Raw genomic sequence first — 14,036 nt, forward strand, 5'->3', positions numbered from 1 at the left:
AGCATAATTAGTACTTACCAAATGTGAAGAGTTTTCTAGTGTTTCTTGCTTTAATTCTCCCCTTTGTGTGGTGTTAAAATGATTGAAACCAGTCCCAATTGTTGAGAAATGGAATACTTTTAACTCCAAATGGTTTATTGGTAATGATTCTTCCATTTTTCCTCCTTTCCCTTCTCCTCCACCTCCCCTTTCTCTCCCCTTCTCTCTGAACCCTTTCTTCTCCCTCTTCTCTTTTCCTTCACCCCGTCCCCAAGATAGCTTGAAAATAATAGTCCAGAGTAGTGTTACTATCAGGATAACTTCACTTAAACTTGACTAGCATTTAGGACAGTTAAGTCTAATTAAGATGATTTGGGGTTGAAATACAAGGTCAGGTTTAAGGAGATTTCTGAATGAGGCCATAGATACCGTGCTAAACTTCAACATGAGGATGACAGTGTGTTAGTACATTGTGTGAGGGAGAAAAAAAATAGGCTGCCTTTTTGGCATGCCAGAGAAGTTTATCTTTGCTTCTAAAATAATTACACCATTGCTTTCATTCTTTTTTTTTTTTTTTAGAATTTACACTGACATTTTAGTAGCTGTATTGGATTGGGCTGGACATTTTTTTCCCCCTAAAGTTCACTTCTTTTATTTACTTATTTTTTCATTTTTTTTAAAGTCAAATACTGCATCTTGTTTTTGCTTTGTGGTGGCAACAAGAAGGGGAGATAACCCAAGAATAGGTATTATTCTGGGGGAAAAATTACTCTTTTCATTTTTCTCAGCAGCGGAGGTTGGAAACATCATGATCTTTTTATAAGTATCAGTACTTAGTAGGGGAGGATTTTAGCCAGAGATTACTCATTCAGTGTTGAGAGTATTGTTAGTCATATGAAGAGATTGGAAAAAAGAAATCTCAGGTACTCTTTAAAAAATTTGGTTGATTCAGAGGGCATTTGAAGTCAGGAGATGCTCATGTAGAATCTAGAAAAGATGACCAAAATAGAAGGTAAACAACTTATTTTTAATTTTGTTGGTATTTTGATACATATAATGATCACATTCACTATAGGGAATTTGTAGCTGTACATAATATATCTTGATTCTTCTTTTCTTCCTGAAATCTCTTCTCTCCTCCTTCAACTCTTCTTTCCCTGCTTATTTTAAACGTTTTGTTTTCATTTATTATTTTTCTTTTTTTTTTAAAAAAACTCCCCTACCTCCTCTTTTTCATTTGAACATTTTCTTCCTACTTCCCAATATTTGTCATCTGTTTTGGTCCTTATTTACTTTCCTTTTTTTTTTTTTGCGGAACCAGGGATTGAACTCAGGCTCTTGTGCTTGCCAGGGAAGTGCCTATTCCACCGAGCCATCTCCCTGGCCCCTACTTTTCTTATTAACTCAGTTACTTTTCTCTTGTTGCTGGGACAAAAATACACAAAACACCCAAAATTAAGGAAGAAAAGGTTTATTTAGCTTACAGTTTGTAGAGAGAGGTTTCAGTTCATACTTGGGCTGGCTCCAAGACAGTTGTGCATGGCAGAAAGGCAGCTGTTTATGGCAGTGGAAAACAGCAAAGAGCAAAGGGAGGAGCAGCTTCTGAGGCAGCTAGCACGCCTCTTTTCCTCCCTTGTATTTAGGCTGTCTGCCCCAGAGCAGGTGTAGCACTCCCATCATCTCAGTATTAGATCATGAATTACAAACTCTAGAAGCCTGCCCTAATGACTGCCTGAGGCATTGAGGAGACAACTAGACACAAACCATAACACCATTTCGGTTTCTCAGTCAAGAGAAATAATGCAATATTTACACATGTATTGGATTTGTTTCACTTAAAAGTGTATCTCAAGGTACATCCATTTACCTAAAAAAATGCCTCAGGAGCCCAATTTCTTTATCCATTCATCCGTTGATGGGCATCTGGGCTGTTTACGATTTAGCTGTTACAAATTGTGCTGCTATATACATGAGTGTGGCTTACATCACTGTGCTTTGATGCTTTTAACACTTTCAGAAAAATACCAACAAAGGGGAATGGCTAGGACAAATGGGACCTTTGGTTTTAGTTTTTTTGAGTAATCTCTGTATAGATTTCCATAGTGATTGTACCAGTTTGTACTTCTTAGTGGAAAGAGTTTCCTTTTTCCCATACCTGTGCCAGCACTTGTTTTTTTTCAGTTTTTAATTAATTAATTTTATTATTTATTTATTATTTTCCCCCCAAAACCAGGGATTGAACGCAGGCCCTTACGCTTGCCAGGGAAGCAATTATAGCACTTATTCCACTCAGCCATCTTCCTAGCCCAGTTAGAATTAAAACAAAAAATTACAAGTGATACAGAATTTCACTTAAAAAGTAATATGAATTTCACAGTATTTGTTGTAATATAGTATTGTCTTTCAACCAGTTATTCATATTATCAGATATATGCATGTACAATTAGAAGGAAAAAAAAGAAATGTGTAAGAAATTAAGTTCAGTTTTTTCTTCTCCATTTTGCATAGTTGCCGTTAAGCAATAAGGATTTTTTTTTTTTTTTTTGCTCGGAATGCCCTCAGTTGTGGTTTGGCTTACTGGAGTGTTGTGGGGATCCAACTACAGCAACCTGAGGCTGAAAGCTTTGTGGAAGCAGCCACTTAAAGAACTGAGCTAGGACCAGGCCCCCCAGCATTTGTTATTATTGTTTGATTTCTTGATAATAGTCATTCTTTCTGGGGTGAGATGGAATCTCAGTATTAATTTCCAACTCAAATGACTAATGATGTTGAACTTATATTTGCCATTTCTACTTCATCTGAGTCTTTTCAGATGTCCAGTTTTGGATTGAGTCTTTAAATTTGGAAGATCTGATTTTTTTTTTTTTTAAAGTTCTTTATATATTCTAGAGATTAGTTCTTTGTAGGAGGAACAGCTGGCAAACTTGCTTTTACATTCTATGGGTTGTCTCTTCACCCTGTTTCTCATTTCTTTTGCTATGCAAAAACTTTTTAATAATGAGATCCTAGTTCTTTGTGATGTTGCCTGTGTGATCAGGGTTTTGTTCATAAAGTGTTTGACTACACCTATGTCTTTGAGTTTTACCTTTTATTGTCTTCCAGCAAATTGAATGTTTGTTTTATTATTTAGATCTTTGATCCACTTTGATTTTATTTTTCTGCACATTGAGAGATGTGAGTCTTTTAATTTTCGTTATGTGGAAAGTCAATTTTTACAGCACCATTTGGTCCCTGTAACAGAGATAAGGTGGCTGAATGTGTTTGGAGTTGTACCTGCATCTTCTATTTTATTCCACTGATCTTGAGTCTGGTTTTGTAGTATGTTTTTCTCTGGTACCATGTTGATTTTTATCACAGTAGCTTTATTGTATAATTTCAGGTTAGGGGTTATTATGCCCCCCCTGCCTTGCCTTTGTAGCTCATAATTGCCTTTGCTATTCTAGATCTCTTCTAGTTCCAGATGGATTTTAGGGAGGTTTTCTCTTAATTCTGTGAAGTGTGCTGTGGGTATCTTGATTGGAATTGCATTAAATCTCTGTAACAATTTTGGAAATACTTCCATTTTCCCAATTTTGATTTTGCCTATCCATGTACAGGGGCTTTTTATTTTGCAATAGCATCTTTTTTTTTTTTTTTTTTTTTTTTTTTAATACAGAGTCTCACTGTGCAGCTCAAGCTGGCCTTGAGCTCACTTTGTAGTCCAAGCTGGTCTCAAACTCACAATGATCCACCTGTGTCAGCTTCCTGAGTGTTGGGGCTATAGGCTTGCACCACCATGCCTGGCTCCTCTTAGGTCTTATATTTCATAGTACTGTACTTTTTTCTATGTAAAAGTTATGCTTTTATTAGATTGAGTCCTAAGTTTTTTTTTTTTTTTTTTGGGTGCAATTGTGAAGTGTTGTTTCCTTACTTTCTCATGTAATGACTTTGTGTACAGAAACGTTAATTTGAGTGTTGACTGTATTCTGCTATTTTACTGAATTTGCTTATTAAATCTAAAAACCTTTTGGTAGAGTTTTTGACATGATATTCTTCTAAATGGTAATTTAACTTTTTCATTCTTTTTTTTTTTTTTTTTTCTTTTACTTTCTACTCTTGTCAAATTGCTCTGGTGAATGCGTCCAGAAAAGACTGAGTAAGCATGGTAATGATAGTAGGTGGGCAGCTTTGTCTTGTTCCTGATTTAGAGTGAAAGCTTTCTGTTTTTGACTATTGAATGTGATACTGGCTGTTGGGCTGTCATAGATGGATTTTGTCAGATTAAGATAAGCACCTTGTATTTTAGTTCTGTATAGATTTTGTTATAAATGGGTGATAGGTTTTTGTCAAATGTTTTTTTCTGGTTCTGTTGACATGATCATACCCCCCCGCCCCCCGTTCTGTTAATGTAGGGTTCACAGTTAATGACTTGTGTGCGTTGAACCATGCCTTCATCCCTGGGATGAATCATACTCAGTCATGGTGTATAATCTGCTTGGTGATTTGCTGCTTTCTGTTTGCCATTATTTTATTTTATGTATTTATTTATTTATTTATTTATTTTTTTGCAGAACTGGGGATTGAACTCAGGCCCTTGTGCTTGCCAGGGAAGCGCTTATTCCACTGAGCCTTGTCCCCGGCCCATTGCCAGTATTTTATTGAGGATTTTTCCATCCATGTTCATTGTGGAGATTGGCCTGTAGTTCTCTTTTTGATTGGATCCTTCTCTGGTTTTGGTATCAAAGTAATGCTTGCTTCTTGGAATGAATTTGGGAGTATTGCTTCACTTTCAGTTTCAGTAGAGTTTGAGGAATAGTGTCATTAGAGTAGGTAGACAATTTAAAAAATGAAGGGAATTGGAAAGAGAGCACAAGGTTGAAGGGAGTAGTGTGAGATAGAAACGATCAGAATATCTTGTGCATAATTTGTATATACACGTACAAAAATGAACCTTATGATTCTGTGTAATTAATATATGCTAGTGAAAAAGGGAGAGTGAACTCATAATTTTTTTTGGCAGAACCAGGGATTGAACTCAGGCCCTTGCGCTTGCCAGGGAAGCACTTACCCCACTGAGTCATCTCCCTGGCCCCAGAACTCATAATTTTTATGGTAGCATAACTGAGGGAGAGATTGAAGAAAAGTTAACATAGGGCTTTTTAAGTGCCAGGTGTAATTCCTACTATTTGCTATGTTAACAATCTCAGGACATGCTGACCGTGTTTCATTTGTTGGGAGTCTTGTTCAGCATGAAAGTTCTAGAATCTTTGAGAGCAGGTAGAGTTTGATTCATTACAGAGATGGAATTTTTGATGTGAAAAAGTTATGCCAGGTGGAGCAAGAGTACCAAAAAAAGAATACTTTGTAAATCTTATCTTTGAGAAACATCACAATAGTCTTATTCTGATCGTAGGTTAATAACCATGAGATTTTTGATTCATTTTGTCTTTGTCCCTGTTCTTGTAACTGAATTCCACAGACTAGTAATTCATAAAGAATAAAAGTTTGCTAGCTCCTGGAGGCTCAGAATTCCAAGAGCGTGGCGTGGTGTGTCCATCTGTGAGAGTCCTGTCACATATATTGACATGTGAAGGGAGGTGTCACAGGGTCAGACAGAGCAAGCACACTAACATGGTGCTCTTTTCTTCATAGATACCATTATGGGCATCCCATCTTTATAACCTTAACTAATTCCCTCCCTTCCTCCCTCTTTCCCTCCCTCCCTCCCTCCCTCCCTCCCTGCCTCGGGACCCTGCACTTGGGAGGCAGGCTCTTAGGCCACTGAGCTATCTCCTCGGCCTCTAATGAATTTCTAAAGGGCTCCCCTACTCTATTATTAGCGGGTGAATTTGGGAGCTTTCAATACCTTAACTTTTGGCAGACACAGTCAAATCATAGCAGAACTTCAAAGTTTTCTAGAACATACATAGTTAACTCTCATTTTTTCTAAGTTTCCTTTCTCCCCTTTCTTCTTTCCATTTCCGGCTTTTGTTCTACTTTGCCTTTCAGTTCCCTTGTTCACATTCGTCTGCTCTTCTGTAAAGTGTACTCCCTCCCTTACTGCCTCCTTTTCCTCTGCCTTTTCCATCTGGCATATTTGTAAAAAAAAAAAAAAATCTTTTTAATCTCTTTAAGTTTCTGTAACTGATTGTTCCCTTTTATCTTTTTTTTTTTAAATTTAGGACAGGGTGTACAGGGTCTCACTTGAATAGATTGGACTTGTAGTGATCTCCCTGTTTACAGCTTCCCAAGTGTTGGGATTACAGGTGCTCACCACCATTCCCAGTCTCAGTCGCTGTCTCAGCACGCCCTGGGGGATTGAACTCCCGGCCCCTGCATCTGCCTAAACAGGTACTTTAATCCACTGAGCTATTTGGCCATACCCAGCCCTCCCCTTCTTTTGCCATTAAATTTACTTAAAAAATAAAAAGACAGTAATTAGTGTCATTCACGTATTTACTTTGTAACCCATTGTCATCTGATCCGCTCTTTTGTGCAGAACTAGTGGATTTTTCTCCATTCATGGTGTATCTTTTCTAATCCTTGTTTTCTTCGATTTCTATGTTCTTTTTGTGATCTGTGTAGTATTATCTTAATGCTATTTTTTGTCGTCTTTGGTTTTTCACCTCATTAGTATGTTCAAAAAGTGAAGCCACTGTCTTTTAAATTTGTTCTTCCAGGATCTGTCTTCTCAGAATCTTGCACTTGCCAGCAGGCACTGTGCCATTGAACTGTATTCCTGGCCCCTCAGCTTCTCGTTTTGGATTAATAGAAATATTTTTCTCTTTAAGAAATTAAAGTTTTTCTGACCTGTCATTTCCTCTAATTCTTTTATTGCGTAAGTATTTCTGGAGTACCTAAATATATACAGGATTGTTTGGGGTTTGGTCTTCGAACCAGAAATAGGTTACCACTGTGCTTTCGTGGATAAAATAGGCAATAGATAAAAATGTCATGAACATCTTTTAAAGGATAAAATAGTCTGGCAATTGGCAGTGATGGGGTATTGTTTTGCATAAGGTGATTTCTTCGAGAAGTTAGTGGTGAGCGTTGTTGATGTCTAGGATAGTAGTCCTTCACTCATAGGGAATGAATGGCAAGTACAGAGAGCCTGAGATGGTCTGCTTTTATGTACTCAGCAAAGGTCTATGGGATTGGCATAAGAGCCAGTCAGTAGGGTGGTCTCTGGAATAGGGCTTTGACTTCCAGTGTTTTGGAGTATCCCAGTAAGGAGAATGTAACAGCTGATTAATGTTTTAGAAGGATCACAGTGATAACCGTAAATTGTCTGGGGTGAGGATTTGCAGTTGAGGAATCTGGGATGCTAGGAAACTTTTATAGTGTATTGATGAAAAGTGATGATTTTCAGTAGCATATTAGCTGTGGAGATGATGAGTGATGCATTTTGCACATAAAGCTGGCAGGATATTCCTTCTAGCCTGTGGGGAATGGTACAGAGAAATGAGCTAGGGCTGGCTCTAGAGTTTTATAGGCTCAAATAGCTGGGCAAATGGGGGTTTTATTTACTGAGATTACCCAGTTTGGGAGCCATTTGAGTATAGGTAGGACTAGATGGGGACACCTAGGAATGCCTGAGTATGAGGAGGAGTAAAGGCAAGACAGGAAGGACTGAACCCTTGGATAGTTCCAATTCTCTGGCTATCTGTAAGAATGCTACTGAAGAGAAGTGGCTGGCGACATAAGACAATATAATATTCTAGAAGTTAATTGAGAAGAAAGGAATCAGCTATCAGATGCTGCTAGGAAAGAACATAAAATTGAGTAATTGACCTTTGGATTTGGCTAAATCCTATTTCCTCTCTGCAGTGTAGCTATAAAAGTTATAACTTATCTTTTCACGTCCTGTGAACAGACACCGTTAGCCTTTCGTCTTCTGGGACAGATACCTGACACTCAAATTGAAGGAAGGAAAGGTTTATTTAGCTCACAGTTACTGGAGGTTTCAGTCCATATTCAGCTGGGTCCAAGGCAGAGCAGCACATAGCAGAAAGCAACCTTTCATGGTGGCGGCAAAGAGCAAGAGAGCAAGGGAGTAGCAGCAGCTCAAGCAGCTGGCTTCTCTTTCCTCCTTACATTGAAATGCAAATTTACCTGTTCAGGCAGGGGCAGCATCCTCACCCACAGTAATCAATCACAAACTCCAGAAGCTGCCCCAAGACTGCTTGAGGCTTTGGGGGGCCACCTATGCACAAACCATAACCTTTCACTGCCTTTTTTCCCACTTTTTTTCCTGACTGTAAAAATATAAATACTCATTGTAGAAAGTTTGGAAAACACTGTAAGAAAGGTTAAACTGTGATTTTTTTTTTATCTACCTTATCACTAGAGATAATAATTGATGACTGTTGGAGTTTTCTTCTGAATTTTTATGCAATTTAGTAATGCATTTTGTATGCTTTTGTATAAAATAGAGATGAAAAGTAGGTTTTTTTCTAATGTGTTTAGTACAGGGTCTATAAGGTCTCACTACACAGATCAGACTCCTAGTGATCCTATCTTCAGCCTCCCAGGTGCTGGGATTATAGGCGTGGGCTACCACACTCAGTCTCATTCACCTTCTCAGCATGCCCCTGGGGTAGGGCCGGTATGGTATGCTGGGATTGAACTCAGGTCCCTTAAACTGCCTAAGCAGGTGCTTTAATCTGCTGAGCTATCTGGCTAACCTGAGAAAAGTAGTTTTAATTTTGCTTTTTGGAATGACCACAATGGACCTGCTTATCTAATGTCAAAATTTTGGGAGAAATGTTTGTCAGTATGGGCCACAAATATTCCATCATGAGGGAATAATCTGCCTGGATGTCCTGTTTATCTGTATCTCAATAGTCAATAGGTCCTAATTAACTTTCGTGAAGCATATTGTGTATTAAAATGTTTACCATACAGCATAGTGGTTAAAAGCATGGGCTCAGGGATGGGGAGACAACTCAGTAGAGTAATTGCTTGCATGGCAAGCACAAGGACCTAAGTTCAATCCCCAGTTCCGCCCAAAAAAAAAAAAAAAAAAAAGGAAAAAAGCATGGGCTCAGCTTTTAAGAGTATGACATGCTTACAGCAGGATATTGGGAAAATAGAATACAGTGTTATCTTGTGATTATTCGTATAATTTTCATCTTTTTCCTGGCAATCTCTTTATACTCTGTCGAAATGTACAACACACACATTTCATCTATTTGTTTCTAACAAGGATCAGGTTGTGTTTTCTGGGCATTTTCTTCACAATCTATTCTTTATTTCTGTTCATAGTTTATCTTGGTCAGATGGTATGAGGAGTCTTGTGATTCTGTTGTCAAATGCTTTTCAGGAAGGTTTTACCCTTTTGAAAGTATATTCATGAAGAATTTTATTCTCTTTAAATTTTAGGATAGAACACTATCTTGTTGAGCTCTTTTAAAATGAAGTTCTACTTGGATACAGAGATGAGAACTAGATTACTTCTTGAGTGAGGTTCCTTCTAACCTCTAGGATGAAGATAATTAACATTTGTATAGTGCTCTAAAGCTTACTGAGTTATCATACTTCATCTCACTTGATTCACACAACAACTCTGTGAGGTAGGTAGGACAGGTATTGTCATTCACATTTTAAGAGATAAACAAGAGGTTACCTTAATTTAAATGCTCTGGCAGGGATTTCAATGTAAATCTCCTCTGAATGGTCCCCCTCCTTTTTTTTTGTACAAGATTTCATGTATGTAAAATAAAATTGGTTACTTTTTCTCTACAGTATTTTTTATATTTTCAGATTTGATTGTTTTTACTTTTAACTTTAGAATGAGTCACATTTGCTGCTTTGCTGCTTTGTTTTGTAAACAAAACCTAATGAGAATCTGAATACAGTGTTCATAGTTCTTTGTGTCTTTCTATACTTTTCCTTCCCTCTCCCCAAATAAATGGCTTTGTCTCTTGCTGAGAAACTGATTTAACACATGGTTGTATTAAACACCTAGTGTTTGCCCCACCATTTGGAGGAAGGGAAGTTGTGTTGTTCACCCCTACCCCTGGTCATTTGGTACCCTCAGCAAAATTTGGTCATTGGATTCTGGCAGGAACTTAGAATCACAAGTGTTTCAAGGTATGAAACTTTTGTGACTACTTTAAGCAACATTGAGATAATTGACTTCTCAAGGGAGATAAATGAAAGTGGTAATTGAGGTCAAATCATGAAAGATGATAACTTGTCTTCTCTTTGATTAGTTACCTCATAAGGCAGAAGTTTGTCATACTGAATTGATGTGAGCACTTAATAGTGGTAGTGGCAGTATCACATATAGGATGAAATCTAGATTTTCATGTCTGGTATTAAAAACATTCTTCTATGAACTTCCCCATAATATTTTAAAAATTAATTTTTCATTTTTTGTCTTTTTCTAGTTGTTGGTCTTGACGATATTATGGATGAAGGAGTTGTTAAAGAAAGTGGCAATGATAACATTGATGATGAAGAATTGATTTTACCTAACAGGAATTTGAGGGACAAAGTAGAAGAAAACTCAGTGAGATCACCAAGAAAATCACCTCGTTTAATGGCACAAGGTAATCCTTCCAAAGAGGTCCAGCTAGAAAACCAAAGTTCTAGGAACAAATGTGTTAGCTCATAAAACTTCTTAGCAGAGATCATACTTTTTGATATTGGCTAATAACAAGCACTTTGATTTTCAAACTCAGCACCAATTTGTTGTACAAGCTTCTAGTAACCACCACACATTTTCTCATTCCCAGAGAAAGCTACTCTTAAACTCCTTCAGCTCGTTTTGATTTTTTTTGTGGCTGGCTCAGCCCACCCACAGAGGCTGGCGCAGGGCGTGTGGTGCCAGGGATCGAACAATGGTCCTTGCACACTTGCCTAAGTTTGCCTAAGCAGGTGTTTTAGACCACGGAGCTATCTTGATGGCCCTTGATATTTATTTTTAACTCTCTAGGTAGCTTGTACATGTTGCTTCTACTTTTTTTTTTTTTTTCCCCCTTTTTGATAGTACTGGGGACTGAACCCAGTGCCATCTTGCTGAGTTTCCCAGGCTGGGCTCAAATTTGTCATCCTCTTGCCTCAGCCTCCCACTGTGCTGGCATTACAGGTGCTCCTTTTTTGATCTGTTGTTGTTGTTGTTGTTTTGTTTTGGGGATTTTTTTTTTTTTTGAGACAGGGTCTCACTGTATAGTTCAGGCTGGCATTGGATTCACTGGGTATCCCAAGTTGGCTTCAGACTTGCAACAATGCTCCTGTCTCAGCCTCCTAAGTGCTGGGATCACAGGTGTTTGCCACCACGCCAGGCTTGCATTGTTTTCTTGATGTCACACTTTGGATATTCTTTTTCTTGTCCCCTTCACACAAATAGACACTTTCATATCCATCCATTTTATATGTAGTTTTGTTAGATGAGTAGTAATTTCTTAGCTTACTGTGACCATATATCCTAGAAATGACTCGTGCAACATGCAATAAAACTGGTACTTTTCCTTTCCTCTACACTTTTTTGTCTTTTCAGATTTAATTTTTACTCTTCACTTGTGTACTATACATCTTGTTCTGTCAGTTGTCTTAAATCTTTCCTGAGGAAATCTGCCCAGTGGGTACTCTTGTCATTTTCATTTTATTGAGGAAGCATCTCCTGGTGCCTCTGATCCACTACTCAGTGAACTGGTGTGTGCCCTTTGCATCTGATGTAAACCTGTCAGGGCCGTCCGTTGGGCATCTGCTTCAAGAATCTGCTTTGTTACTTCCTGTTTGCTCTTTCTTGATTGAACTCCTTCATTTTGTGATGTGCTTCTTCCAGTAACTTGTGAGAAGAGGGAATATAGAGATGTACTTTTAAAACCTTTTCTATTTCTTGACTTACTGAATCTGTTCTCAGAATGTAGTCATTGTTTGGGTCAGACATGGAATTCAAGGTTGAAAGTCATCTTTTTTTTTAGACATTTGAATTTGTTGCTATATTTTCTAACTCAAACTTTTTTTTTTTTTTTTTTTTTGTGGAACTGGGGATTGAACTCAGACCCTTGTGCTTGCCAGGGAAGCACTTATTCTGCTGAGCCATCTCCCCGGCCCTAACTCAAACATTTGTAAAAAGTTTTTTCTTAAAGTTTTTTGAAGATATTATGTATTTTCTTCTGGATGTTCATAAACTCTTCTTCAGCTCTAGTACTTACTGTATTTTGATTTTTCATGGTAACGTACATTAGTATAAGTGTATTTTGTGTATTGATCTAGAATCTAATTAGATCTTTTACTCTGAAAATGAGTTTTCATCTCTGGGAAAATTCCTCGAATAATTTATTTCATTATTCTCTTTATTTTTTTCAAGTCTTTTTCTAGAAGTCCTTTTATGTAAATGACCTTTCCATTTCTTTACTTAGCTTATTCTCTAGCTCTTTATCTTTTTCCTTGCTTACATTATCTCATATTTATCCTCAAACCTTTTTATCATGTTCTGTACTTGTATTTTGGTTTTGGCAGAGGCCCTTTGGTAAGTCTATTCTTATTTTATGGATGTGATATCTTTTATCTTTATTGAAATACTAACAGTATTTCAAAACATCTGCATTTCTTTACATAGTTTTATATTATTAATTTTTTTATTTTTATTTTTATTTATTTATTTTTTTAATTTTATTTATTTGTGTGTGTGTGTGTGTGTGTGTGTGTGTGTGTGTGTGTGTGTATGTGTGTGTGGCCAGCTCAGCCCACCAGGGGGCGCGGCTGGCTGGCATGTGGTGCTGGGGGATTGAACCGCGGTCGCCTGTGCTTTGCTAAGCTTGTTCTAAGTAGGTGCTTTAGACCACTGAGCCATCTCACCAGCCCTTTATTTTTTTTAAAGTTTGGCTTTTGTCCTTTATGTTAGGGTTCCAGCATGTTTGATCCTTGACTAGTGCGTATGTTTGAGGATGGGAAACAAACACCTTATGGGACCTCTAGATGCGTGGGCTGGCTGTGAGATCTGACAGTCATTGGTGTGACTGCAGTATTCTGGCAGAATCTCATCTATCAGAAGTTGGGGTGTCTCTGTAGCTTAGTAGGCACTGCATAGTAGTAGGGATTTTGAAAGAAGCTGATTGAGGTGTCTTAGCTGTTTATGTATGCAATAAATTATTTTTACAAATGTAAGTGTATTGTACTGTCCTGCCAGTCTTAAAGGTACCTGCTGTTTCTTAGTCTAGAAATATTCTTTTCTTCTTCCCAGAGAATAGGCCACAGTTTGGGCTTAGGTGTTCATCGTGTGGGTTGGGCTTTACTAAATGTGCCAGCTTAGTTGCTTGTCTCTTGGGGTCTCCCATACCGTTTTTTAAAAATCATCTCATTTGGTTTCTAAAAGTTGTCATTCTTTTTTTTTCTATGCTTCGTTTCCTTTTGGTTCTTGCCATTTCAAAGAAAATTTCTTCATTGTAGCTATAGTGGGGATTCTGAAAAACAGACCTGATTTTTCCTTGCATTATATTTTTAATCATTTTTATAAAGTTACTTATTTGGTATATTTGAGACTTAGAAATAAATAAAATGACCACTGTAGGAAAAACAAAAATTTAAAGGCTGTAAGAGCCAGGCTTTAAACTAAATTTATATTCAGAGGAGAAAAAGTGAATTTATCTTTTACTTTATAAATCACTATTAAGGAAAAAATAATTGTATTAGCTATTAACAGTTGTGCTGCTCCGTTATCATTTTTAGCAAGTACTTAAGTTTGAGGTGTGAAAAATTCTTCATTCTGTTTCAGGATGAATAGAGTTTCCAAAGGTTTAGAAATTATCTGAAATAAAATGTTAAAATTCTATTTTTAAAGTGTATCAATGACCATGTGATAAACTGTTCATGGTCCACTAAATAATTATTAAAAGTGTTGAGTGCTTCCCTAGTATATAGACCGTGTGTCAGGTCTTACAAGAATTAGAAAAGGTCTCTACTATTTGATAGCTGTATTAATTATTTTCCTAACTGCAACTCTTGGGAGTGAAAGAATATGTGATTACAGGTTACACTGAGGATGAAAGCGTCTCTTGGAATTGTTCGAGGTAAATGAAGACGTACATCATTGGTCTATGAGGTGGTTTTTGTTTTTTTGGCTTTTT

The 14,036-nt window shown here is 37.3% G+C and overlaps 1 protein-coding gene across 3 annotated transcripts in view; it reads left to right on the forward strand.

Annotated features, from left to right (window-relative positions):
• Phf3 (PHD finger protein 3) overlaps positions 1-14,036 on the forward strand; it is an 83,779-nt gene that overhangs the window by 32,524 nt on the left and 37,219 nt on the right. For 2 of the 3 annotated variants that reach the window (XM_023702140.1, XM_012513519.2), the window contains exon 3: positions 10,350-10,511. In XM_023702140.1, the coding sequence (XP_023557908.1) occupies positions 10,350-10,511 (162 nt within the window). Of the gene's footprint in view, positions 1-9,436; positions 9,531-10,349; positions 10,512-14,036 lie in introns of those variants that run through there. The other variant, XM_023702189.1, reaches the window with a different exon arrangement.

The sequence above is a fragment of the Octodon degus genome, unplaced genomic scaffold, assembly GCF_000260255.1.
Source record: "Octodon degus isolate 3935 unplaced genomic scaffold, OctDeg1.0 scaffold00001, whole genome shotgun sequence".
In the NCBI taxonomy this organism is placed as follows: Eukaryota; Metazoa; Chordata; class Mammalia; order Rodentia; family Octodontidae; genus Octodon; species Octodon degus.